Consider the following 25,854-nt stretch of genomic DNA (forward strand, 5'->3'; position numbering starts at 1 on the left):
TATAACGAACTTAAGAATGACTAGAAGTAGTATAGGGAATGACAGTTCTAAAACACTTTCAAGAAAAGTCTCTACAAAGCCTTATTTACTAAATAAGGCTTTGGTTGGACCCTTAGCTCTTGCTACTATTACCCCTACTACTTAACGTGTGTTGGAGGTAACACTGTGCCGTACGGTACGATCAATAATTCTTCTCTTACAAACCCCCTACCCGGCCCATCCCTCAAGTAGTACAAGTTAAGTTCGTCGGCTTTCATATCCACTTTATCTATGTTGTAAGTTTTGACTGACCATATAGGATCGGTGGCCCGCTTACGGCTATCACCCTCGTGTTCCCCCGGCTGGTATAGATACCTCACTAGGGCCCTATCTGGATCCCACTTTTTTAAAAAGTCTCTACTAACTAAGGCTTTGGTTGGGCCGTTACTATTACCCCTACTACAAAAAGTTGGCGGCCTATGTCACGTTTATATCGATGAAACAGTTTAATGTGAACCGCCTACGATCACTTTGGTGTTCGTAATAAAGGCTTGCTGGGCTTTTTGTATCCCCTGTTCTATGTACTTTTTTTTCTCGTCCTCGCTGATAGCAGACTTACGAGACTTGGACCGAATATCTTGTTTCATTCCGTTATATTTTGTGAGTTCAGAGAGGATTGAACGAAACTCCTCTTCTGAGATCTTACTATCAGAGAGTGCCGTGGAAATACGCTCACTCACTGTGTTGAGCTTTGCTTCGGCCAGAACCCTGATCTCGTCGTGTTTCAATGCCTTACGATGCAGTCTGCGTGATACTAACTTAAGCGCCAACCCTGCCAACCCTGCCACCCCTGCCGTTATTTCAATACCTAGCACTATAGGTGCAGCCACGATGGTAGCCAACAATCCAACACCTGCCGCCATTAGTCCCATGCTGGTTGCCATAAGGGTAGTGTCAGCCCCGTCCACGATATTGAAAGCTCTATTGTACTTCTTACATAGTGCTTTCCGCGTGTCACGGTCTTGTTCTAGTTGGCGTTTCACATCACATAACTGCCTCAAGCGGAACCCATCTACGGTTTCCAGTGTCTTCGCTACTTCCTCTACGACTGGGTACAGACCCATCCTATAATGTATATTTTGAAAGATATTTTAATTGGGTTTCAGTTAAAAATCTATCAATGAATTTGAAGTCTACAAGTTCTAGACTACTAGTCAGGGCAATAGGTGAGAGGCTAATAGAATTTCCTGTTGTAATAGAAACCCCATGGAGGCTTATTAAGTGGTTTATAGGACCCGTGGTATCCCGTTGTATAACAATACGACAATATTGGTCTATGTAAGACCAGCGTATTGACACCCCGGGTAAAATTTGGTGTACTATTGGGGAGGTTCCATGGAATAAAGACGTAAAGAAGACTTCTATGATGAGGGTGAAAGGGGAGGATATTCTATCAAGATTACTGCTAAATGTTAATTTATTGTTTGGATAAGTACTTAACCCCTTTTTTTCGTAACCAGTAGATGCTATGTGTACTAATGTATTCTCCGGAATGAAATCCCCGGACCAGATACCGTTGTTCTTAATCTTAGAGACAACCCCATTATGTTACAGCCATCAATATGGTCTTGCGAATTCATTCACAGTGACACAGGCTAGGGTGTGAGAACTGTTTATTGGTCGAGTAAAACTGATGACAAACTGACACCCTGCAACAATGAATGGAAACAATAAGAGTACAATTCTCACAAGGTGACTCAAGCTGACATACTCTCACAAGGTGACATATAAAAGCAACGCTTTACACAGTCATAAGTGATACAAATATAAACTTAGCATATCATAATCATTGCAGTTTCAGTTGCTCATACAATACAAATATGGCATTATCACATGCCTGATATTATGCTTAATTAATTGGAATGCCATAAAAATATGTATAATTATATGTATGCTAGGTACTCTATAAGTAGATATAAACATATATACCCTATGATTCCCACGGGGGTGTTGTCCTGGCGTCTGACCAATAATATCTGGTATCGACCTGTTCATGATATAAAACATACCATGAATACTATTTACATATCTATATATTTCATATACACCATTATCAGTTCACTGATAAACAATACAATCTACTACCACATCAACAAAAAACCACACCACACATATGATCAAATATGGCCTTTGTCATACACATTCACTCAACTCATACACACACACACAGAGTATATGTGACATGTTGAGACATAATATTAATCTGACATAGATATATTTACATGTAGCACTTTATACATTACAATAGCATAAAATACATAATGATTACTAACCCTTTTAATACACTGTCCGGAGAGTCTGTATGATCCAAATGTCCATGTGCAAGTGATAAGAAAAAAGCATGTGGAAACAAAGGGTTGGGATGTAGGACACCTAATTCAAAACCAGCCAATGACTGAAATATTCAAGCTTACACTTTGATTGCTAGCTGTACTACCCGACAGTGAAATGGACTTACCCAATGAAATAACTTAACAAAAGAAATGAGCGTTAATGATATTACTTTACTTACAACTGCTGAAATATCTTACGCAGCCTGAAATGAGAGATTTAATTATTATAAATCAGTAATGCTGACTGGTTCATATACCTGAAATTGATACACCAAATGGTAATTAATTACTGTATAGCCTGAAATATACAAATGACATTATTTTGAGCATACTAAAGTAAAACAGCTGAATGATAAAACATAATCACTATATACACAACTCTACCACATACTTCCCCCCTTTAGGACTAAATGATGTCCTCATCATTTGCCGGAGATTAAGTGGAGAAGGGTGTCTTGAACATGCGTAGAATCATTTGTTAGAATCCCACTCAGCATCAATGAGGTGAGGTACTCCGCCCTGGACTTCCAGTCAGGTTTTAGTACAGCCGCTGACATCACATACTCATTACTGCTCATCCACTGTGGTCTACTCCTAGAGCGATTGGATCTCCTAGGACAAGGCACTGGTGGTGTTACTGATCTTTCTTGAGGTACACTAATATCTTGTGTTACAGGTTCGGAAGATAAATCCAAAGTTTCAGATATTGCGTCCTCCTGTAATGTTGGAGCTGCATCAAACTCACTGGTGGGACCCTCAAGTACCGCAGACGTTTCCATAGCCTGATCTAGTTCAGGAGCAACTTCCTCTGACTGATCCACTGCATCTTCGTCATCCACAGCAGCACTATCTGTCTCTGCCTCTGCCTCAGCTGGCCTATCAGCTACATCTGCAGCTGAAACTGACGGCTCGGATGAAGAAATGGGGACGAGTTCAAGATCATCATCTTCACTCTCAGCAGTACTTGGGTTAATACTAGTTGATACTGTTTGTCTTGTAAATTGTAGACGTGGACTGGACCTCCTTTTTCGTGGTTTGGGTACTGGAGCTGATGATTCTGGCCTAGGAAGAGAACCAATTGGCAATAACAGATTCCTATGCAGAGTTTTCTTCCTGCCCTCTCCATCCTCTTGCTCCACAACATACACTGGTATGGTAGGGTTTGGCTGACTTGTGACGATGTAAATGTTATCTTCCCACTTATCAGCTAGTTTGTGACGACCATCAAAAGCAACCACTTTAACGAGTACACGATCACCGACATCTAATACAGCTGCTCTAGCTCTCAGATCATAAAAGGACTTCTGTTGAGATTGAGATTCGCTGGCTTTTCTAGCGGCTATCTCGTAAGCATTACGCAGTTTTCCTTGGAGGGTCTTGGTGTACTTGAGCATCGATGTTGAGATGACAGACTCCATGTCGAGTCCAAATGCCAGATCAATAGGAAGTCTAGGGTGACGTCCGAACATTAGATAGAAAGGGGCGTATCCCGTTGTTTCATGCCGTGTACAGTTATATGCATGTACTAATGGTGCAACGTGTGTCTTCCAGTCCTTCTTGGATTCAGGTTCAAGTGTGCCCAGCATATTACATAATGTCCGATTGAATCTTTCACACATGCCATTACCCATAGGATGGTAAGGTGTTGTGGAGGATTTGTCGATCCTCAGGATCTGGCAAAGTTCGGTCATGACCTTGCCAACAAAGTTGGCTCCCTTGTCCGAATGAATCCTTTTTGGCAACCCGTAGTGGACCACAAAGTTGTTGAAAAATAACTCTGCTGTGGTTCTGGCTGAAGTATTCTTTGACGGATATGCCTGTGCATAACGAGTGAAGTGGTCCGTTACCACAAGAACATACTGGTGACCGCCTGTAGAGGGTTCTAGTGCCAAGAAATCCATACATACTAGTTCAAGTGGCTGAGATGTTGTGATGCTAACTAGAGGTGCACGGGCTGAGGTGGAGGACTTGCGCTTCATGCATCTGCCACAAGATTCTATATGAACTTCAACATCCTTGTTCATACCAGGCCAGTAAAATCGTTCTTTGAGTAGTGAAAGCGTCCTGTCTCTGCCTGGGTGTCCAACATTTTCATGAAGACTCCTTAAAGCTGCAGCTCGACACCTTGAAGGGAGTACAAGTCGCTTCTGTTCAATTCCATCTTGTTTGACAACACGGTAGAGAACACTCTTATGGATCCTGAAGTAGTCAAAGTTCTTTAACAATATTGTCATCTCCGAGTTCCCAATATATGACCTTCTGTCTGGCTTGACTTGGTTCTCCAGTCCCTCTATGATAGCTGCAAGGCAAGGGTCTCTGGCTTGTGCATGGCTCCAATCTTTAGCATTCATGTTACACTGCTGTTCATCAATGTTGATTTCTTTCTCCTGTATCACATCTGTGGACATACAGAGACTTTCTATCATGCTGTCTACATTGATCACTCCACAGATAGCACGTACAGAATCTGCTGTGATTTGATCCACTTCTGCATCATCTCCATTTGCAGGTAACCGTGACAAAGTGTCAGCATCTACATTCTCCTTCCCTGGTCTGTACTTGATGCTAAAGTTGTAGCTGGCCAAGGCTGCCAACCAGCGATGTCCTGTGGCATCAAGTCGAGCTGTAGTTAGTACGTACGTCAGTGGATTATTATCGGTCACCACAACAAAATCATTACCATACAGGTAGTCGTGGAACTTATCAGAGATAGCCCACTTCAGACATAAAAACTCTAGTTTGTGCGCTGAGTAGTTCTTCTCTGAACGGTTCAATCCCCTACTTGCATAAGCAATGACCTTCAAATGACCTTCCTGTTCCTGGTATAGAACTGCACCAAGACCTTGCGTACTAGCATCGGTATGAAGTTCGAAAGGCTTGGAGAAATCGACGTAACCAAGTACCGGTGGTGTTGATAATCTCATCTTTAATTCATTGAAAGCTCTGTCCTGCAATTGTCCCCATGTCCAGTCCTGCTTGACAAGCTTTTGGCCCCTTGACTTCTTGGGAGTAGTGCTTGGAAGTAGTTCTGATAGGGGCTTGGCAATTTTTGAAAAATCCTTGACAAACTTTCTGTAATAGCCTGCAAAACCTAGGAATTGTCGAACTTGTTCTGGTGTAGTTGGCACAGGCCAGTCACGAATTTTAGTGATCTTTTCAGGATCTGCTTCAATGCCTTGTGCAGAAACAATGTACCCAACATATTTAACTTTCCTTTTGAAAAACTTACATTTTCGTGGGGCAAGTTTAAGTCCACATTCCTGCAGCCGCTGAAAGACACGTTTGAGCCTCTCGACATGTTCCTCATATGTTCTGGAGAAAATGATCAAGTCATCTATGTAGACGAGACATATGTTCAAGTGCAAGCCTTCTAAACACTTCTCCATTAGTCTCTGATAGGTTGCTGGAGCATTGGACAATCCAAAGGGCATTCGGTTGTACTCGAAAAACCCTAATGGACCTACGGTGAATGCAGTTCTTTGCTTATGATCTTCCTCAAGTTCCACCTGGTGGTAGCCACTCTTCATGTCAAGGACAGAAAAATAGGTCATACCACCTAAACAATCGAGCATTTCCTCAATCCTGGGTAGTGCGTAAGAATCCTTAATGGTCCGACGATTCAGTTGTCTAAAGTCAATGCACATCCTCAGCTGTCCATTTTTCTTCTTAGCTAGGACTACATTGGATGCCCATGGACTATGTGAAGGTCGTATTACACCTGCAGATAGCAAATCCTGTAGATGACTTCTTACTTCATCAAACATCGCTGGGGGGATACGGCGGTGTCTCTGTTTAAAAGGGGTGATGTCATCAAGATCAATGCGATGCCGCACTTGGGTTGAGTGACCTAAGTCATGATCTGAGGTAGAAAAGATGTCCTTGAATTTAAGTATGGTGTCTATTCCTTCAGCAATTTGATCACGTGTTAACCCTTCCTTGTCCATCTCAATCTGATTTAGCAATAGGTCAGAGTCTACAGGGCGTCCAGGTGGTAAATCCTGAATTGTGACTGGTTGCAGCTCACACAAAATAGCTCGAGTTGGAATGACAATGGCCTTGGTGGTGACATTGGAAACATGCACATCTATGGTATCTTGTCCTTGAGGATTGTATTTAACAATAGTAGGGGCAATGTCAAGATCCTTGGGTAGGGCAGAATTATCAGTTGGTTGTAGCAGTGCACATACCTGAGGGTATGCCAGTCCTTTATTGAGTTGCCCCTTGATAACTGCAGTGCCGTTACTAGGGATGACAGTGCTCTGATGTTCTGCACTCCTAATCAAGGCAAGTTTCCCATGGTTTCTCATTAATTCCTTCTCATGTAACACTATACTTCGGAATGCCAAATACCAAGGGGTATGCAAATTAGCTTTCTGTAAAAACCTAACTCCATTTTGGTTTTTGCATACTTCAAGAAGATGTGACAACACATTTGTACCTAATAAGGCGGGCACCTTACCATTGTATCTTGTATCAGATACCACAAGAAAAAGACATGGCACAGGGTCCTCATTAATGCCACCTCCAGGAGTCCTAACTGAAACCTCTATGAATCCCTGATATTGGAGTTGCTCGCCCCCAGCACATTCAATGTCTAATAAATCCTGAAAAGACTGTAAAGCAATATGGGAAAGATGTTTCTCATAAAAAGATTGAGACAGTATTGATACAGTTGCTCCTGTGTCAAGAAGGGCGCGAACAGGAATGTCCTCAATGTAGACTTCCACTTCGTTTGAAGTTCCAACTAGTCCTTGTGGTGGTCGCTTGTGTATGGGGCGTTGACAGGTGCCTAATGGTAACCCCTCCCCATAGGCCCGGGCAAGTTTAAAGGTCGCCTCTGATGATCCAATAAGATGCGACAACCATAAGCTAAATGGCCGGGGTATCCACATCTGTAGCAGATAGGTGTGTTTCTTCCCTGAGGCTGTGTGCTATCCCACTGTGATGTTGAACGTCTACCTGACGACTGAGATTGTTGTAAGCTGGGGTGCTGATAGTGTGGTGCAGCTGCACCATGTTGAACATCCCCTGATTGCTCTCTGCTCCAAGAGGTATTTTGTCCAAACTGTTTACCCCGTCCACGCTTAGGTTCTCTGCCTCTTCCCCTCCATGTATGACTCTGGAGCTGCCTGTCATCATAGCTCTCTAGACTGGGCTGTGTAAATGACTGACTCTGGTATACATGAGCTGATATCTCTGTCTGTTGCTCTTTAATCTTAGAAATTTCTGCTTTCAAGTCCTTCATCATGCCCTTCAGTTCCAAAAGGTCTCGATCTTTGTCAGTCTCAGTGGTTGTGGCCATCTTGACTGTTGCTGACTTGGGCTTGCTCTTAGTTGTGTCTTGTTTTCCACGGTGCAGATCAAATTCAAGTTCTCGAAGACATAGTCTTAAGTCATCAAAATTGGATATGGCATCATATTTGTATCCTGCTAGAGTCTTAAGAGATGAGTGTAAACCATCCCAAAGTCGTGACCTCAGCATCTCATCCTGTTCCTCCCTTGAGATATTCTTCAGTTCAGTAAGCTGGAATAATAGCCTCTCCAACCTACAACTCCAGGCAGCCACATCTTCATCATCCCGCTGACTGGTACTGTAGAACTCGGATAGCAGGGATGAACTGCTACGTAGTGTTCCAAAGGCACTCCTTAGTTTTGACAACAACTCAGCTGTGGTTGCTTTGTGACCTAACTTCATAGAAACTAAGGCTGCTTCTCCCTTAAGTGATTTACGAATGGCTTGCAGTACTACATCTGTGCTGTATGTCTTACTCTCTAGCAGGCAGTCCACCTCGTATCTCCAAAGGTCATACTCTGTGTCCTTGCCATGTTCTCCACTGAATAATGGCAGTCTGGGGAAATGTTGGTATGACACGGATGTTGGATTACTGTGGCTTGTGGACGGTGGTGACGTGGTGCCTGGGTCTTCCACCTTGATAGAGATACCTTCTTGCTGCGACATTCCATGCATCCATGCCTTTAAATCCTCTGGAGTATCATCTTTAGGATGCATCCCCATTTTCTTAAACAATTGAACCATGTTACCCAATTCTTCTTTACTGAGTTCCATAGTGATGGAAGACAATGAATCCGAAGACAAATGTGTACTTCGAATAACAAATCAGAAGAAGAAAAAAAGAAACCAATGTGGCGCGAGCGCTGTTGTAATGCTTGTGACTAGGTATATGGTTGACTAAATGACTATATGTTTGACTATTGAAGAATCAAATGCACATGGATAAGAGTAGAGTTATGAAGTATGCACTAACAGCTGAAAAACGAAATGCATGACAGCAAAGCAGGCATGGTATCATACAAAGTGAAACAGCAGGTTCATCTGAGTTGATCACCTAAAAAAATTTATTAAAATGTGGCAATAGAACTTGTACTAAAGTACGGGAGAAAATACAGTTCAACCACGCAACACGAATGAAAGATGAACACAAACCAATGTTGATTTGCAGTAACTCTGACGACCACACAAGTAGGACACTACTGAATCCACCAGTTATACCCAAGGGTGCATGGGTAAGTGCAAGGTGCCGTGGGAGTGCAGGGGGGATGGAACATAGTCAGTCACGCAGTCAATATAAGTTTATTGATAATCTGTTTTGGGTATGATTATTGCATCACACCTAGGGTTAATGCCTACACACTTGACTGACTAAACAAAACTTTAAATTCTATTGAAGCCTATGATACACAAAGCACGCCAATCACACACATCACAACGAAATACCATGAGGCATAATTTGTATCCATCAGGGTACATATGGTCATCGCTAACAAATGAGTTCAGTTGACCTTCAGTTAATGACTCAGCTAAATAATGACAAATAAACTGAGTTGAAAATACAGAAAATTGTTACAGCAGGAATGACACCGCAGTGTACAGTCAGTAACTAAGTATGACAGGGAAAACCATTTGAAATTTTACAGAATATTGGATGCATCCACGAAAATTAAATACCTGAATACATGCCGGCCAGGGAATACACACGCATGTGATGAGACAAAACATACATCAATTGCTTCGTAGCTAGCTATGGAATCAGTCCATGATTGAATTAATCTAGGTGCAAGTTGGTCAAAGTGCTCACTTTATAGTTACCACGTATTGACGTGTATATGCAGTCTCTCAATGCATGGATCACTTGGATTGTCACTTGATAACTGAGTTGATCACTGGGCTTGTCACTCACTCAAACATCAGTCTTCAACAGTTCCTCACTGGGGGCTCCATTGTTACAGCCATCAATATGGTCTTGCGAATTCATTCACAGTGACACAGGCTAGGGTGTGAGAACTGTTTATTGGTCGAGTAAAACTGATGACAAACTGACACCCTGCAACAATGAATGGAAACAATAAGAGTACAATTCTCACAAGGTGACTCAAGCTGACATACTCTCACAAGGTGACATATAAAAGCAACGCTTTACACAGTCATAAGTGATACAAATATAAACTTAGCATATCATAATCATTGCAGTTTCAGTTGCTCATACAATACAAATATGGCATTATCACATGCCTGATATTATGCTTAATTAATTGGAATGCCATAAAAATATGTATAATTATATGTATGCTAGGTACTCTATAAGTAGATATAAACATATATACCCTATGATTCCCACGGGGGTGTTGTCCTGGCGTCTGACCAATAATATCTGGTATCGACCTGTTCATGATATAAAACATACCATGAATACTATTTACATATCTATATATTTCATATACACCATTATCAGTTCACTGATAAACAATACAATCTACTACCACATCAACAAAAAACCACACCACACATATGATCAAATATGGCCTTTGTCATACACATTCACTCAACTCATACACACACACACAGAGTATATGTGACATGTTGAGACATAATATTAATCTGACATAGATATATTTACATGTAGCACTTTATACATTACAATAGCATAAAATACATAATGATTACTAACCCTTTTAATACACTGTCCGGAGAGTCTGTATGATCCAAATGTCCATGTGCAAGTGATAAGAAAAAAGCATGTGGAAACAAAAGGTTGGGATGTAGGACACCTAATTCAAAACCAGCCAATGACTGAAATATTCAAGCTTACACTTTGATTGCTAGCTGTACTACCCGACAGTGAAATGGACTTACCCAATGAAATAACTTAACAAAAGAAATGAGCGTTAATGATATTACTTTACTTACAACTGCTGAAATATCTTACGCAGCCTGAAATGAGAGATTTAATTATTATAAATCAGTAATGCTGACTGGTTCATATACCTGAAATTGATACACCAAATGGTAATTAATTACTGTATAGCCTGAAATATACAAATGATACATTATTTTGAGCATACTAAAGTAAAACAGCTGAATGATAAAACATAATCACTATATACACAACTCTACCACATTATTTAATGTGATATAAGGTGAGGTGAATGTTAAGTTGATCAGCCATTTGGGCTCTTTTAAATCTGGTAACGGCACCCGTCTGTACACGTTGTCTTTGAAGTGCAGGATGTATAATTCATCTTCCTCACCAGGCTGATCGAATCCCTCCGTATCTCCTAGGTCGTTAAGCGTAGTGTTGGGGCGATGACTGGTCATTATTATACTATTACGATATAATTTCCAACTGGTTTTTTGATAATAATTCAGGGGTTAACTTCATACCCATGAAGTGTATGTTGTCAGGCAGGAAGATCTTGGTTAGTGATATCTTGTTTTCCACGATCACGTTGACCCCCTCCATACTGGTGTCGGCTCCAACACCCACCCGCACGTAAACGTTGCAAACTTGATACTGGTGTTGTTTCACCCACCCGAGTTTGATCCCCTTCACGATCTCGACATCATTCCCCGATGGTTCCCCTAGGTAGACTTTGATGATCAGTGTTGAGTTTGCCGGTAGACTCTCTAGTATCTTAACCACGCCTTCGAATTCAGACACCAACTGCAATGTCACGTTTTGTATAGTCAGTTTACTCGATAGCATGTGGGCTGCCATAGTGTTGACTGGGCTGACGACTACGCTACGTCTCTGAGTTGGGACGTAAGCCACGAGCAGGGTTCCATTGTTCTCGACTTTGTTTAGGTGGTTGTCTTTGTTATCAGTAAACACGTAAGGGGAGACGAGTCTAATATTGAGAAACCAGTCGTTATCGGGTAACAACACCCACTTGTCATCTTCGGTGAAGACGAGCATATATGGCTTGTTTCGGGCGACGGTAGTGCTCTCAACATCGTCTAAGTCGAACAGTTTACCCCCGAACGATGGGTATATTATCCAATTATTATTACCGGTGTTGACAAGGGCGTACTTAGTGTTGACTGTTGCTCTTGTGGTATCTACTATATCACTTAGGGTTCCACCGGAGGGGACTTCAACGCGTTTGTAAATGTTGTTTTTCAGTTGCAAGGCGTACGATTTACCATCTACTCCGGGAGCGTCGAAACCGCGCGTGTCTCCGAGGTCGGAGATCCCGATATTGACGCATTTTTTCACTCCGGGCCCTTGTGCGCTGGTCATTTTACATGAAGCGTTAAGCTGAGGTATCCTATATTTACAGGATTATGATTTATATCTAACACCGATATTATCAGCTCAGATATGTTGCCCTGGGTTAATCTCTTATACTGCCGTGGTGAAAACGACTCGGTTCTACCGTCGTTGTATTTCTCAGTTTTCACCGGCACTGCTCTCAGTATAGTGGAAGGGTGACCTCCTTGAATGTTGTACGTTGTGCTCACCTGACCGAGATGAATGTACAGCTCTCGGTACGGTACTAGGTCGGGTAACTTCGTGCCTGTGACGGTTGTTGTTGGTTTTATCTCGTCAGAAGACATACCGAGTATCCTCGCTAATGGTCAGCCGAGCCTCAAGGAGGTTCTTCCGTTGTTGATTAACACCACTGTACCGTTTGAGTCGTTCATCTTGAGTTCGGCTCCCAGGGGTTTGAAGACCTCGTCGTTTAGAGAGCACACGCTGTAGTAACCGTCAGTTATCTGGCTGCGAGTTCCACTGACGAACAGCTTATTGTTGCTGACGTTGATGTTAGTCCATTGCGGTAGGTAGGTGATATCGCAGAGTGCGACTTCGAGTTGACCTGACGTGTTATCGATCGCGTGCGTCAGCTGAACGGCCTCACCGCTCGTTATTCCTGGAAGTGTTATGTACATATTATAATATATGAATTATATATTATAATATGGATTTAGCACACTTGAAAATCGTGGTGAATGCAGATGGTACGGGGTTTAAAACAACCTTTATTAATATCTTTGAAAACTATATCGTGACCGTTAACAACGCGCAGGCGGTGGTAAACTGGAATCAAAACCCAATGCAGTTTTGGCAGAACCAACTCAACTTTGCTGTGTGGTGTGCGACGACAGGGTCGGGTGTGACACTAGACTACGGTATAGACGAACTGAGTAAGGCAGTCATTTTGTTTCATATTTATTATCAAACGAGACGAATATTGAAGGAAATAAGTGCTCCTCTTCCCCAAGATAAAGCCTGGAGTATGACGAATAACCCCTATGATAAACGCGCTTATGAACGTGTTTGTGGGGAGTTTGAGATTCCAACGAATAAAGACTTTCGCCTTCCTGGTGTTAACCATGGTCTCGGTATAGTTTACGTGTACTTCTACAGGTCAGGAACACATAGGGCCGGTTCTAAAGATGGTTCATACAACCCAAGCAAACATACATTTACAGGTCCCACAACGAATGAAAAGGTCCATGTCAGCTACATAAAGCAAACCAATCCTGATGCAGCCACAGCCTGGACTAAAATGATCTCAAAAACATCGAAAGAATTCACTCGTGCTGGTACAATACGCTTGAACGACTCGATTCGAACGTACGTGTGGGCGCTGTTGGGTGCGCAGTCGATGACGCGTTCCAACATCCTCGGTAAGGGAACTGCTTACGACGCTCAGAAACAGTTCGTTTCCAACGTTGAGGATGCTATCAATGCTCCAGTTGATATCCCGCGGGCCATCGACCGTTACCAAAACGTGTTAGAATACGCCAGATCGAAAGTCAATTACGTGTTTGGCGTGGGGCTGTACATTGGCTCCGAGTGATATGCAACTGATAGTAAAAAAAGTGGTGGGTTATAACAACAAAATAATCATAGCCACGGCGGACCAAAAGTTGGGTATCAACCCCGATATTAACGTCCCCTATATCCCACACATCCCACCACGTGAAACGGGTATAGTGGCGCCACCCCCGAAGCCTAAAGTTCAACCAACACCACAGGAGGTGGCCCCCCATATTCAGGCCTCCTATCAGCAGCATATTGATAGTAAAACGGCCCTGGTGGTTGGTGGGGTAACTTTGGGACTTATTTGGTTAAAGATTTCTTAGCCGCTACGTACACCAGACCCGCCACGGCGACGATGGCTGCCCACATGTTTTGACTGAGCCACATGGCAGTTTTAGCCAGAGCGCCCAACAACCACGAGACGATGCTACCCAGGATGCCGGGAAGGGCTTCGGCGGCTTTACCAGCCAGTTTAGCTAGGCCTTCACCGAGTTTTTTTATCCAGTCTTTAACACCGCCGCCAGGTGTGGGAGTTCCCCCGCCGCCGGCAGGCCCCCCTGTCAGTGACACCACCAGGGTTGATATGATGAAACCCAATGCAGTCAGAATGCTGGCGATGGTGATCCCTTGCTCCCGGAACAATATCCGAATCCTGTTGGCTAAAGTTGTATCCTCGTTCAGTATTGTATCGATTGTTTCCCGAATGCGACTGATCTGGGATCGAAGCTGTTCACGATTCGAGGAAGCGGCTTCCAATCGTGTACGTCTCTCGTCTTCTAAATCACGTAGTCGTTCATTGATACGACGCTTCATATCATCGTTTTCAGTTTCGTTGAGTTTGTTTTTTTCCTTAGCGATGTGCTCGTTGATTTCGTTCAGTTTCCCCATGTTGTTCACGAGTTCTCCACGCACGCGTTTCACGGCTTCGTCTAAGCCGTGCAGTTCCCTTACCGGAAAGTCAAACCCCGGTAACGGTTTGTCCCAGTAGGTGCTCAACAGTTTTTCTATGCTGTCCGAGGCTTCTGTAGCACGCTGTGGTGTCATTTCATCTCTAGTGGTGAGGTGGGATCTGGTAGCTTGCAGATCTTCAACAACGGCCTTAGGTATTGCACCAACGTAATCATGCATGTTTAGATGTTCACGGATAAATTCGACACCATGGCGTCTGGCTAGAGTTGACAAGGCCATTGGTTTTTTATTGCGCTTGTTAACGAGGTCAACCTCTGGTTTAGATTTAAATCGTAGAACACCCTTTGTATCAATAAAAAAATTATCAAGGTATCGGCCCTGTGGTTCAACGTAGTATTTATCACTTCTTAAACTTTCGTAATAATCATCTACCGTTGTTTCCAAAAGTTCTTGGTTCAATGGTGAACTAGTAAATGAGGTCTCCTGCTCATCAGATGCCTGGGCACTAGCGCCCGGCATCTCCGTCATATCTATGTCTTCATCCATTAGTATTAAAATATATTTTATTTATATATAACAATGTACGGCAGAAAATTAGATCCTTTCAGAAGATTGAGAGAGCCACTAGGCGCCAGAGCCGTGCGCCAGTTGGTGACCATCACCAACAATCCCAGCAAGATAGACCAGAATCAAACTCTGCTGGTTAGATTTCCAAACCTTGGTGAGAATGACCTCATTGTACCAGACACTGTTCGACTGGCGTTCAATATCACGTTGACCTCCGACAACGACAAAAGCGAGCTAGTGCGGAACGTGGGTCGAGCCATCATCAAGAAAACGACCGTCAAGATCAGCGGTAACGAGGTGCTGAGCATCGACGACAGCGACGTGTTTCACTGCTACGGGGATCTCTGGAAAAGCGAGGGAGAACGAGTCAATGATGTGTACCAGGGCATCAGCAAATCAACCCGGTCGCGCATAGGGTATGCCTTCACGCCAGACCAGCTAGACAAGCTATCGGACGGTGAAAAGGCCATCGCTCGAGCATACGGGAATCGATTCTGCGTGCCGCTCGACTTCGAGTTGCTCACGGGACACGCGCCGTTTTACCAGGCCGCGCTTGGTGATAGGCTCGAATACGAGCTCACGTTTAACGACTATAGCAAAGTAGTGCGTACGCCGAACGGTGATGAGGCCAGTTATGCCATAGACAACATCTCTCTGGAGTTCGACATGGTCACTAGCCCGGAGCTGGCCAGGCAGGTTCGAAGTCAGTACTCTGGGAAGATGGCTATCTTGTACGATCGCGTACTGAGGCATAGATCAGTCGTGCGAGATAAGAGCGACACTGTGTGGAATATCAACCTGAACGTGCCGGCGCGATCGATGAAAGGTATCCTGGTCGTCCCCGTGGAGGATTACGAGCCATTCCGGAGGGACAGCGAGAAGTTTTTCAACCCCGAGATTGAAAAGGTGGAAGTGACCATCGAGGGCGTGCCCAACCAGCTGTTCAGTCATGGTATGAGACCACACCAGCAGTGGGATGAGATAAAAAAGCTACCAGTGGGGACCCAACATTATATAACAAAGGACCTGGACCTCGGCTCCGTGCAGATCGGTGAATACCTGACCACCAAGTACGCCCTATGGTTGGACATGCGATCCACGGATGATGATAAACTGCACGGTAGCGGGCGCCGTATAGATAACGGCAGCGAAGGGATAACCATCCAGATTACTAAGAAGGCTCAACCCGCTGGTAAGTTGAAATTATATCTGTACGTTATTATGGACGTGCAACTTAATATAGACAATGGTAGATTTGTGCAAGCCATCTACTAGTGGGGGAGACCCCCACACCCCCCGGGGGTACCCACAACTACCCACTGACCCACACTGCGCCATAGTGTGCGGGCAGACTGGCTGTGGGAAGACCGTTTTCGTGTTGGATATGTTGGAGGGTTACTACAAGGATGTGTTCGATAACATCGTTATCATGTGCCCTACTCTGAGCATGAATAAAACGTACGCGCGACCTTGGGTGATGACGGACCCGGACGTACACAAAATCGACCCTGGAACACGCCTGCAGGACTGGTTGAAAGCTCTTCACGAGAAATTTAAAGGGGAACCGACGCTGTTCATACTGGACGACTGCAGCGCTAATCGCGAGATAACAAAAAAGAGAGACATGCTATCGTACCTGGCCTTCTCCGGCCGGCATGCAAATCACAGCGTCTGGGTGCTAACGCAGAAGTTCAACTCGGTGTTGAAAGACCTCAGGGAGCAGACGCGATGGGTGGCCTTATTTCACTGCAAGGACAGGGATTCGTTCGAGGAGTGTTTGAGAGAGAACGATGTGATGAGCAAATTAGAACGGGAACGGGTGAAGAAACAGCTCGCTGAAACTAAACACGCTAAGCTCGTGCTCAAGACCGACCAACCAGTAGCATATATAGTATGCTAAGCAAAGCTAAGCAAAGCTAAGCAAAGCTAAGCAAAGCTAAGCATATAGCTATGATATTTGAAGTATTTGTCGTGTGCAACTTAACCTTCATTTCTCTGTGTTTTGTCTGCATCGGGTATTATATAGTTAAAACTAAATCTTACTTGTTATATTATAAGATGGAGTGTGAGGAATTGCTCGAACAGTTGGTACCTGGGGGTACCCCCACGCCGCCGGCAGGCCCCACTGATGATAAGCGAGAGAAACTGGTGGCGTTGGCTGTTGGCGGCAAAGCCAAACATTACTTTGGAGACTACACTCCGGATAAAATTCACAAAATGTCAGCCGAAGAAATCGATAAGCTGTACGCTAGATACGAGTCCCGGCTCGGAGCAGAAATGACAAAGACAATAGGATCGGCTATGACCCAGATATACACCGGTATTGTATCACACTTCCTTCCCATTCCACCAGAGCGCCGACTTTACCTGTGGGAGGACCTCGAGAAAGACCCTTTTATCGAACACGCCGTGAGCTCTATCAGCTGCGGGCTGTACCACAAATATGGTATGTTGTTGGCTCCAGTGACGGCGGCCATTATCACGGCAAAACATTGTCAATTTGAGAGAAAGAATAATAATAATAGTATAGATGGATGCTGCACAGGAAACCCCAGTGGAGGTACCCCCAACAGTGATGGAAGTGACTCCTTCACAGGAGACCAGGGAACCAGTGGGGGAAGTGGCCCCTTCACAAACAGTAACCAGACAGAAGAATCCTAAGAGAGTAGCTGCCGGTAAAAAACGGTGGTGTAACCAACATAAAATTATTACAGTGACCAACCCCCGACTGTTGTTGGCTGTAGGCGTAACTGCTGCCTTGGCTATTTCGTGGTTATATACACGTGAGGGACGTGAGGTGGTACCTGAGGTGGTAACCCCCACTGTTGGGGGTGTGGGGGGTACCCCCACCGTCGACCCGCATATCATGTTATAATTTTAATATTTTATATCATATACATAATGTCTGAGGGGAAAACGTTCGTCAACGACGCATACCACGCCACAGTGGTCGCCAGTCTAGCAGTAGGGTACGCTCGGTTGACTAAAATGGTGCTTAAACAACCAACTATCAAGCTAGATTTCAACCTGCAGGATATGGGTATGCTCATAATGAACCTTGGTATGGCGATGGCCACAAAAGACATCCTAGTAAAACAAGGGATCATACCTGATAATATAATGAAATAAATATAGGGATGGCCACGATAGCTATGATGGTCGGTGGGGCGTTAGTGAATGCCCTGGCATTTTCCGGGAGTAATTTCCTCTTCTCGAAACTACGAGATGATCACGCGGCTGAAATACAGGAAGAAAGGAAGCGGCACGATCTCGCTACTGAGAACTTACAAAAGGCACAGGCCGAGTACGCTAAAAAACGCCTCCAGAGGATCAATTTTATTAACGAACAACTCCAGCGTGAAAACCATGCCGTTCAAACATTCAACGATGTCGATGAAGCAATGAAAGAATACTACCTACTAACTGGTAAACGATTGGAACCGCTCAATAAACCCACACTCGCTCAGTACTACACACCATCCAAGGGACAAATGAATCGTGAACTGGGCTTCATAGTGTTGGGTATAGCAGCTACTGCGTTGGTTGCGAAGCAATTAAATTAAAATACCTATATAAGTAAACATGAGACCCGCTCCATACCGATGCGAATACATACTTATGGGGAAGACCGAGGCCTGTGGTAGGAAATGCAGGAATCAGGGGTTCTGTTGTTTCCATATGGGAAGTCCTAACTACACGTGTTCTGTGTGTGGTATCGGGGTTAAAGGACACTACTGTCTATGTAAAGCTCACGGAGCGAACGTAGTCAGACATCAACTCATCTACGAGAATAAAAAGGGCTACATAAAAGAACGTAGGCGACTGCTCAAGATAGACTCCAGTGCGTGAAACAGCCACTTAAGGGTTACCTCCCTTTACTGTGAACCAATTAGACATTGGTTCTCTTAGGTGTAAACACTATGACTACTGTGCGCGAGCTGAAGCGGGTCGCAAAACAGAGAGGTGTGATCGGGTATTCTCGAATGCGGAAGTCAGCATTGTTGAGATTACTAGGTTTAGAAGCCCCTCCTACGGTAACACAATTAAAAGCTCAAGCAAAACAGCTTGGATACACGGGTTATTCAAACCTGGGGAGAGCCGGGTTAACCGCATTGTTATCACATGCCCCCGTAGCACGTCCCACTGTAAAACAACTGAAAGCCGAGGCACACGATTTGGGTTTAGGCGGGTATTCCCGTATGAGAAAACCACAGCTTGTAGAATTATTACGACAGAATAGAGCTATTGACCTACAGTTCGTGCGCACTGAGCGCGCTGTAGGCAACTATTTGAGAGGTTGGCGCATGCACGTTGATAGAAACATAGACATTACAGATATCAAGCCTCTGATAGCTGATAAGGTCAACCAGGAACTAAATAACCTAGGAAGTATCAAGTTTCAGATCACAGTGAAAATGTCGCTCGATAAGCAGGTTGGGAGTACCACTGAGTATGTTCAGCCTTACTTCCGAGGCCAACAAGAGGTCGTCACACATACAGAGACCATTAACACATCAATCGATACCAGTTTTCAGCAGATACGAGAATTCCTAGAACGCTACACACACTTGGGGTCCGGGTGGGCTGTAGATAAAATCGATAATGTCTATCTAGACATAGCTAACTACGTGCCGTTCAGAGGCGGGTCATACCTAGCTTTGCCTCCCTACTATAGGAACAAACATGCCATAGTAAACGTTAAGAATAGAGGAAACGATTGCCTGAGGTTAGCTATCAGGTCAGCCTTATTTCCAGCTGACACTAATCCGAACAGGCCTTCTAATTATCCTCAGGATGATGGGCTCAACTGGGATGGTATAGATGAACCCACCCACATATCCCAGATCACTAAAATAGAAAAACAGAATAATATGGCTATAAATGTCTTTGGGCACGAAGGTAACAAAACAATAGTACACAGGGTCAGCCCGGTGAAGGATCGCCAAGTTATCAATATATTCATGATCCAACGAGGTGACAAGTATCACTACACGTGGATAAAACATCTCAGCCGGTTGTTGCACGACCAGTCTAAACACGATGGAGAAAAACACTTTTGTGTACGATGCCTACACGGTTTCAGTCGAGCTGATTTATTAGAATCCCACCGGGAGGATTGCCAAGGTGTGGGGCAGACGGCTATACGAGTCGACATGCCTAAGGAAGATAACAAAATCCTAAAATTCAGTAACCACAAGAACCAAATGTCTGTGCCTTATATCATATACGCCGACTTCGAAGCCTTGGTTGTGGGTGGGGATTCCCCCAGTGGTGCCGCCGGCGAGGCTCCCTTCACCCACAAGACACAAGAGCATAAAGCCTGTGGGTTTGGATACATTGTCGTCCGTTGTGACGGGGAAACGAAAGCTCCGGTAGTGTATAGGGGCCCTGACGCGGCTGAAAGGTTTCTACAGTGTTTGCAGGAGGAAGAAAAAATTATTAGGAATGCATTGTATAAAATCGCTCCCATGCGTCTGACCCAAGACGACAAGTTAGCTCACAAGCGTAGCACTAAATGTCACGTGTGTGACTCACCACTTAACGGTGATTCGGTGAGAGATCACTGCCACATAACTGGTAAGTATAGAGGCGCCGCTCACAGCGCGTGCAACCTCAAGCTTAAAATCAACCCTAAGACAATAAACATCCCCGTTGTCTTTCACAACTTGAGAGGGTACGACTCACACTTGATCATGCAGGCCATCGCGAAAATCGATGGTAATATAACGTGCATCCCCAACAACATGGAGAGATACATCTCCTTCAGCTTAAACGGACTTAGGTTCATTGACTCGTTTCAGTTCCTCCTGTCGTCACTCGACAGTCTGGTCAAGGCCAACAATACCTTCCCTATCACCGATCGATACACAGACGCCGAGACTAGACCCCTGCTTATGAGGAAGGGTGTGTACCCCTATGAGTACATGGATAGTTGGGTCAAGTTCACCGAGACCAGACTACCCCCTATTGACTGCTTTTATAGCAAGCTGAATGAGGCGTCCGTCTCACGAGATGATTACTCGCACGCGACTAACGTATGGAATAAACTGGGTTGTAAGAACCTGGGTGATTATCACGACCTGTACTTGAGGACAGATGTACTGCTGTTAGCTGACGTGTTTGAGACGTTTAGGCGGACGTGTTTCAAGCAGTATAAACTCGACCCCGCATGGTATTACACCAGCCCAGGTCTGTCGTGGGACGCCTTGCTTAAAAAGACCGAAGTTAATTTGGAATTGCTCACAGATTACGACATGCACCTATTCATTGAGAAAGGCTTGCGAGGTGGGATTTCCATGGCATCCAAACGATACGCGAAAGCAAATAATCAATACGTGAAAGGTTACGATCCTAACAAGCCAACCAATCACATTCTCTACCTCGACGCAAACAACCTGTACGGCTGGGCCATGAGCCAGTATCTACCTACAGGAGGATTCGAATGGGTACCCCACGTTGATGTTATGGGGGTTGCACCAGATTCGAACAAAGGGTATATCCTCGAGGTTGACCTAGAGTATACCAAGGAATTACACACATCACACAACAGCTACCCCCTGGCCCCCGAACGTATGAGGGTTAACCCAGACTGGATGTCTGAGTACCAACATAACTTGTTAGGTGGGCGTGTGACAGACGTTGAAAAACTCGTTCCTAACTTAATGAATAACCTACAGCTGTACCTGTCGTTGGGTATGAGGCTGACCAAAATACACAGGGTGCTAATGTTCGACCAGAGCCCATGGATGGAGCCCTACATCAGAATGAACACAGACCTACGAAAAAAAGCCACCAGTGATTTTGAGAAAAATCTCTACAAGCTCATGAACAACTCGGTGTTTGGTAAGACTATGGAGAACCTGAGGAAACGCGTCACCGTGAAGCTGGTTCGGTCGAGTGAGGAAGACAAGCTCAGGAGATTGATAGCCAGTCCGGCATTCAACCGTAGTAAGATATTCACAGACAACCTGGTTGCCCTACACATGAAGAAAAGCCACATAAAATTCAACCGGCCTGTTTACGTGGGGATGAGCATCCTCGATTTATCCAAACACCTGATGTACGACTTTTACTACAACGAGCTCAAGAAACAGTACGGCGACAGGTGTGAAGTGCTGTACACTGACACGGATTCCCTGCTGATGGAGATTCGAACCGAGGACGTGTACGAGGACATAAAAAAACACCTCGATTTATACGACACCAGCGACTACCCTAAGACCCATGCCATACACAGTACGGTAAATAAAAAGGTCCTAGGTAAGATGAAGGACGAGTGTGCTGGCACGCCCATAGCCGAGTACATAGGTTTGAGACCTAAGATGTACTCCATACTGAAAGCCGACAATAGTGAGATCCGGAAGGCTAAGGGGGTTAAGAAGTATGTGGTGAAACAACACATCAAACACGCCAGATTCAAGGAAGCCCTGTTCAAGACCCGTACCTTTAGGCATAAAATGAACACACTTAGAAGTGATGGACATAAGATATACGGACTGACTATAAACAAGACGTCCCTGTCGCCTATGGACACGAAACGTTGGATAGCTATTGATGGGATAAACACATACGCGTATGGACATGAAAAATTTGAGGCTATTTACTACAGCCCGCGTGGGTACTGGAAAGGAGCTAGCGCAGTAGATAAGCTAGCTAAAATAGCGCGAGTACCCCCGGAGGAAGCCAAAGCGTGGCTTGAAAAACAAGCCCTGTGGCAGATCTATTTGCCGGCACCACGCTACGTGCCTAGAAGGAGGTTCGGTATTAACATACCTAATAGCGTTCACCAGGCAGACCTACTGTTCCTACCCCACGACAAGAGGTACAAGTATGCCTTAACCGTAGTGGACGTAGCCAGTCGTTACAAGGAAGCCGAACCCTTGACCACGAAAGATTCGGCCCAGGTAGCCAGAGGATTCGAACGCATATACAAACGCAGCCCGCTGACGTGGCCAACAGAGCTGCAAGTTGACCCCGGACGGTAGTTCATGGGTGCCGTGTCACAACTGCTAGCCAAACACGATACAAAGGTCAGGCGTGGCACGGCCGGAGCCCATCGCAGCCAAGCCATAGTTGAGAGATTTAATAGGACTTTGGCTGAGCGCTTGTTCGGCCATCAGTATGCTAGGGAGATGGCCACCCCTGGAAAACGATCGACTGAATGGGTCACGAGGTTACCCAAGGTGGTGTCGGCAATCAACCATGAAGTCACCCGTCTCACCGGTAAGAAACCGGCAGACGCTATCAAACTAAAATCAATAGTTGCAGAGTCGGCCGCTCCATTGCGTGGGAAGGAGAAACAGATACCAGATAGGGCCCTAGTGAGGTATCTATACCAGCCGGGGGAACACGAGGGTGATAGCCGTAAGCGGGCCACCGATCCTATATGGTCAGTCAAAACTTACAACATAGATAAAGTGGATATGAAAGCCGACGAACCTAACTTGTACTACTTGAGGGATGGACCGGGTAGGGGGTTTGTAAGAGAAGAATTATTGATCGTACCGTACGGCACAGTGTTACCTCCAACACACGTTAAGTAGTAGGGGTAATAGTAGCAAGAGCTAAGGGTCCAACCAAAGCCTTATTTAGTAAATAAGGCTTTGTAGAGACTTTTCTTGAAAGTGTTTTAGAACTGTCATTCCCTATACTACTCTAGATGATGAGTATTTGAACCATGATTACTTATATATTTCATTAGAGGAAACGTTATTGCATATATGTGTGCGTACAAAGTGAAAACAAATGATGTATTTCTTTGTACCGAATTAGTTTATTTATTTCAATATATCCGTTGTTGACTCTGAGATACAGCCTAATGACCGACCGATCGACATAATTACTGTATCCGGTGTCTGAGAGAGCACAGTGCTTCAGAGAAAATGGAATTACAAAGCAACATATTAAATTTATGATGGATGTAGAATTTTTCTTCACTACCGCTTGATGAAGTTTTTAAGAGTGAGTAATAGAATGTCTTGTCCTCTCTTTCCATGACGCTGTAATATGCCTTTGTGTCGGTGTTGACGAATGAATGGTTGATGATTATCCGTTACTCTGAAATTGTCGTCTTGGTGTATTTTCGCATGGCCTGTTGTGACGTGGATGAGATTTTATGGACTTCGAGCAAAAAGACTGTAGCGACTGGCTGTAAATATGTTAGTTACGACTGAACAAATGGCGGGTGTGACAAGGAGGACTGTCCACTCCGGGAACGCCCGATGTCGTCACTGGCCTTCCTTGTTCCATCAATATGGTTTTCACGGATATATTCAACACCGCATATGTGTTCTTTCTAAGACAGTCAAGACAGGGTATTCTTTAGCTTTGTATTTTACACAAAGAAAGTATATCGAAAATGCTCAGTAACATCTTTTTTATAAATACACAGGTTAAACATGTATGTAATTGTCAGTCCCTTAAAATGACCACTTCAGTGTTCATGCTATGAAATTAGTATATTCCCACCCTGCATCTTTGTTTATATGAAAATCTTCTCTTTCTGTATTTCGTTTTACCTGCATGCATGATCAAACGCTTGACAAACGCGTTACCAAAAGTTTTATTTATATTTGCTCTTTCATATACATCAGTGTTCGTCATAAATATCTTCCAGCAAAATTTGATCAGTGTAACTTGTTTTTGTATCACCAAGTTTTCACCCTCAAACTAAATTTGTCACCTTTTGTCGAGACGTCTAAATATGTAAAAAACAAAAAAAACATTAGCACTCGAAACTGTCAATAAAACCACGAAAATTGTCTTTTCGTGAAATGAGATGAAATGTGATGAAACCAATTTCGTCACAAACATTGAATACACCGAACTGTACTCAGAACGATACTTCGAAATAATCTATATCTTTCATCAGTGGTTGCTCAGCAAGTGATTCGCTCGCATTTCATTGGCCAACGTATGACGCTTTTAGTTTTACCGCATCCATAAGGGGCGGTGGGGTAGCGTAGTGATTAAAGCGTTCGCTCGTCACGTCGAAGACCCGGGTTCGATTCCCCACATGGGTAAAATGTGTGAGGCCCATTTTCTGGTGTCCCCCGCCGTGATATCGCTGGAATATTGCTAAAAGCGGCGTAAAACCAAACTCACTCACTCACTCCGTATCCATAATCCGCCAGGATTGAGGACACCGCCACTAAACCCAAATATTTCCGAAAGATAATGTCTGATCGTATTAGAATAGTTGTTATGTTTAGTGATAATTATTTGCGTGTGCACACAGTTTGCACATCGGGTTTTTTGTTAAGTACCTGAAAGAAATTATGACAAAAACACAATATTAAGAACAGCTATAAACTTTGTCACCAACGAAAGTGCACTATAAATATAAGCAATCATACAACCATTGTTTTTACAACGATGAGATGATAGACACAAAGGAAAACAGACTCAACAGCTGAAATGTATATCACAGAACATCAGCATTATCTGTTCATCATCATCATCATCATCATCATCATAACACATTTATAATGCGTTGGCATCAATGTACTCCATACTCAGCGCAGACAGATTGTAGCAAAATACACAGTGATATTTGAAAAAGTTATCCCGAACAAATGTGTTTGTAACCGGGATTTGAATATGTCAAAGTCAGTAGAGTCCCTGTGATTCTGTGGACGTTTGTTCCAGGCCACTGGTACTATATGGGCCACGTATTTGTGTCCTTACTTCATCGTCCATCTTTTAGGGACAAGAAGCAGATGTTTATCTTGCGAATGGAGCGAAGGCTTCTGCAGAGAAAGAAGGCTGGATAAATATATAGGGGCAATTTCAAACAGACAGCAGAAAACAAGACAGGCAACCAGTGTAGAAAGTATAGAGCAGGAGTGACACGATCATTATTTCTTGTCATAATACGGACTGCAACATTCTGTACTCTTTGCGACTGGGACGTGGTTGCACCAACCAACACACATATGCAGATC

General features: G+C 44.2%; 2 protein-coding genes across 2 annotated transcripts; both read right to left on the reverse strand.

Moving 5' to 3' along the window:
• Positions 1-2,794: 2,794 nt before the first annotated feature.
• On the reverse strand, positions 2,795-3,991 carry LOC137280933 (uncharacterized). The gene has a single exon (XM_067812116.1). The coding sequence runs from the start codon at positions 3,989-3,991 to the stop codon at positions 2,795-2,797; it is 1,197 nt and encodes a 398-aa protein (XP_067668217.1).
• A 3,170-nt stretch (positions 3,992-7,161) lies between these two features.
• LOC137280934 (uncharacterized) lies at positions 7,162-8,439 on the reverse strand. The gene has a single exon (XM_067812118.1). The coding sequence runs from the start codon at positions 8,437-8,439 to the stop codon at positions 7,162-7,164; it is 1,278 nt and encodes a 425-aa protein (XP_067668219.1).
• Between the last annotated feature and the right edge of the window lie 17,415 nt (positions 8,440-25,854).

Source organism: Haliotis asinina, chromosome 4 (assembly GCF_037392515.1).
Source record: "Haliotis asinina isolate JCU_RB_2024 chromosome 4, JCU_Hal_asi_v2, whole genome shotgun sequence".
In the NCBI taxonomy this organism is placed as follows: Eukaryota; Metazoa; Mollusca; class Gastropoda; order Lepetellida; family Haliotidae; genus Haliotis; species Haliotis asinina.

Bases quoted from the DNA above. Each gene is read 5' to 3' on its own strand.
- LOC137280933 (XM_067812116.1), bottom strand. From the start codon at position 3,991: ATGTGTGAAAGATTCAATCGGACATTATGTAATATGCTGGGCACACTT.
- LOC137280934 (XM_067812118.1), bottom strand. From the start codon at position 8,439: ATGGAACTCAGTAAAGAAGAATTGGGTAACATGGTTCAATTGTTTAAG.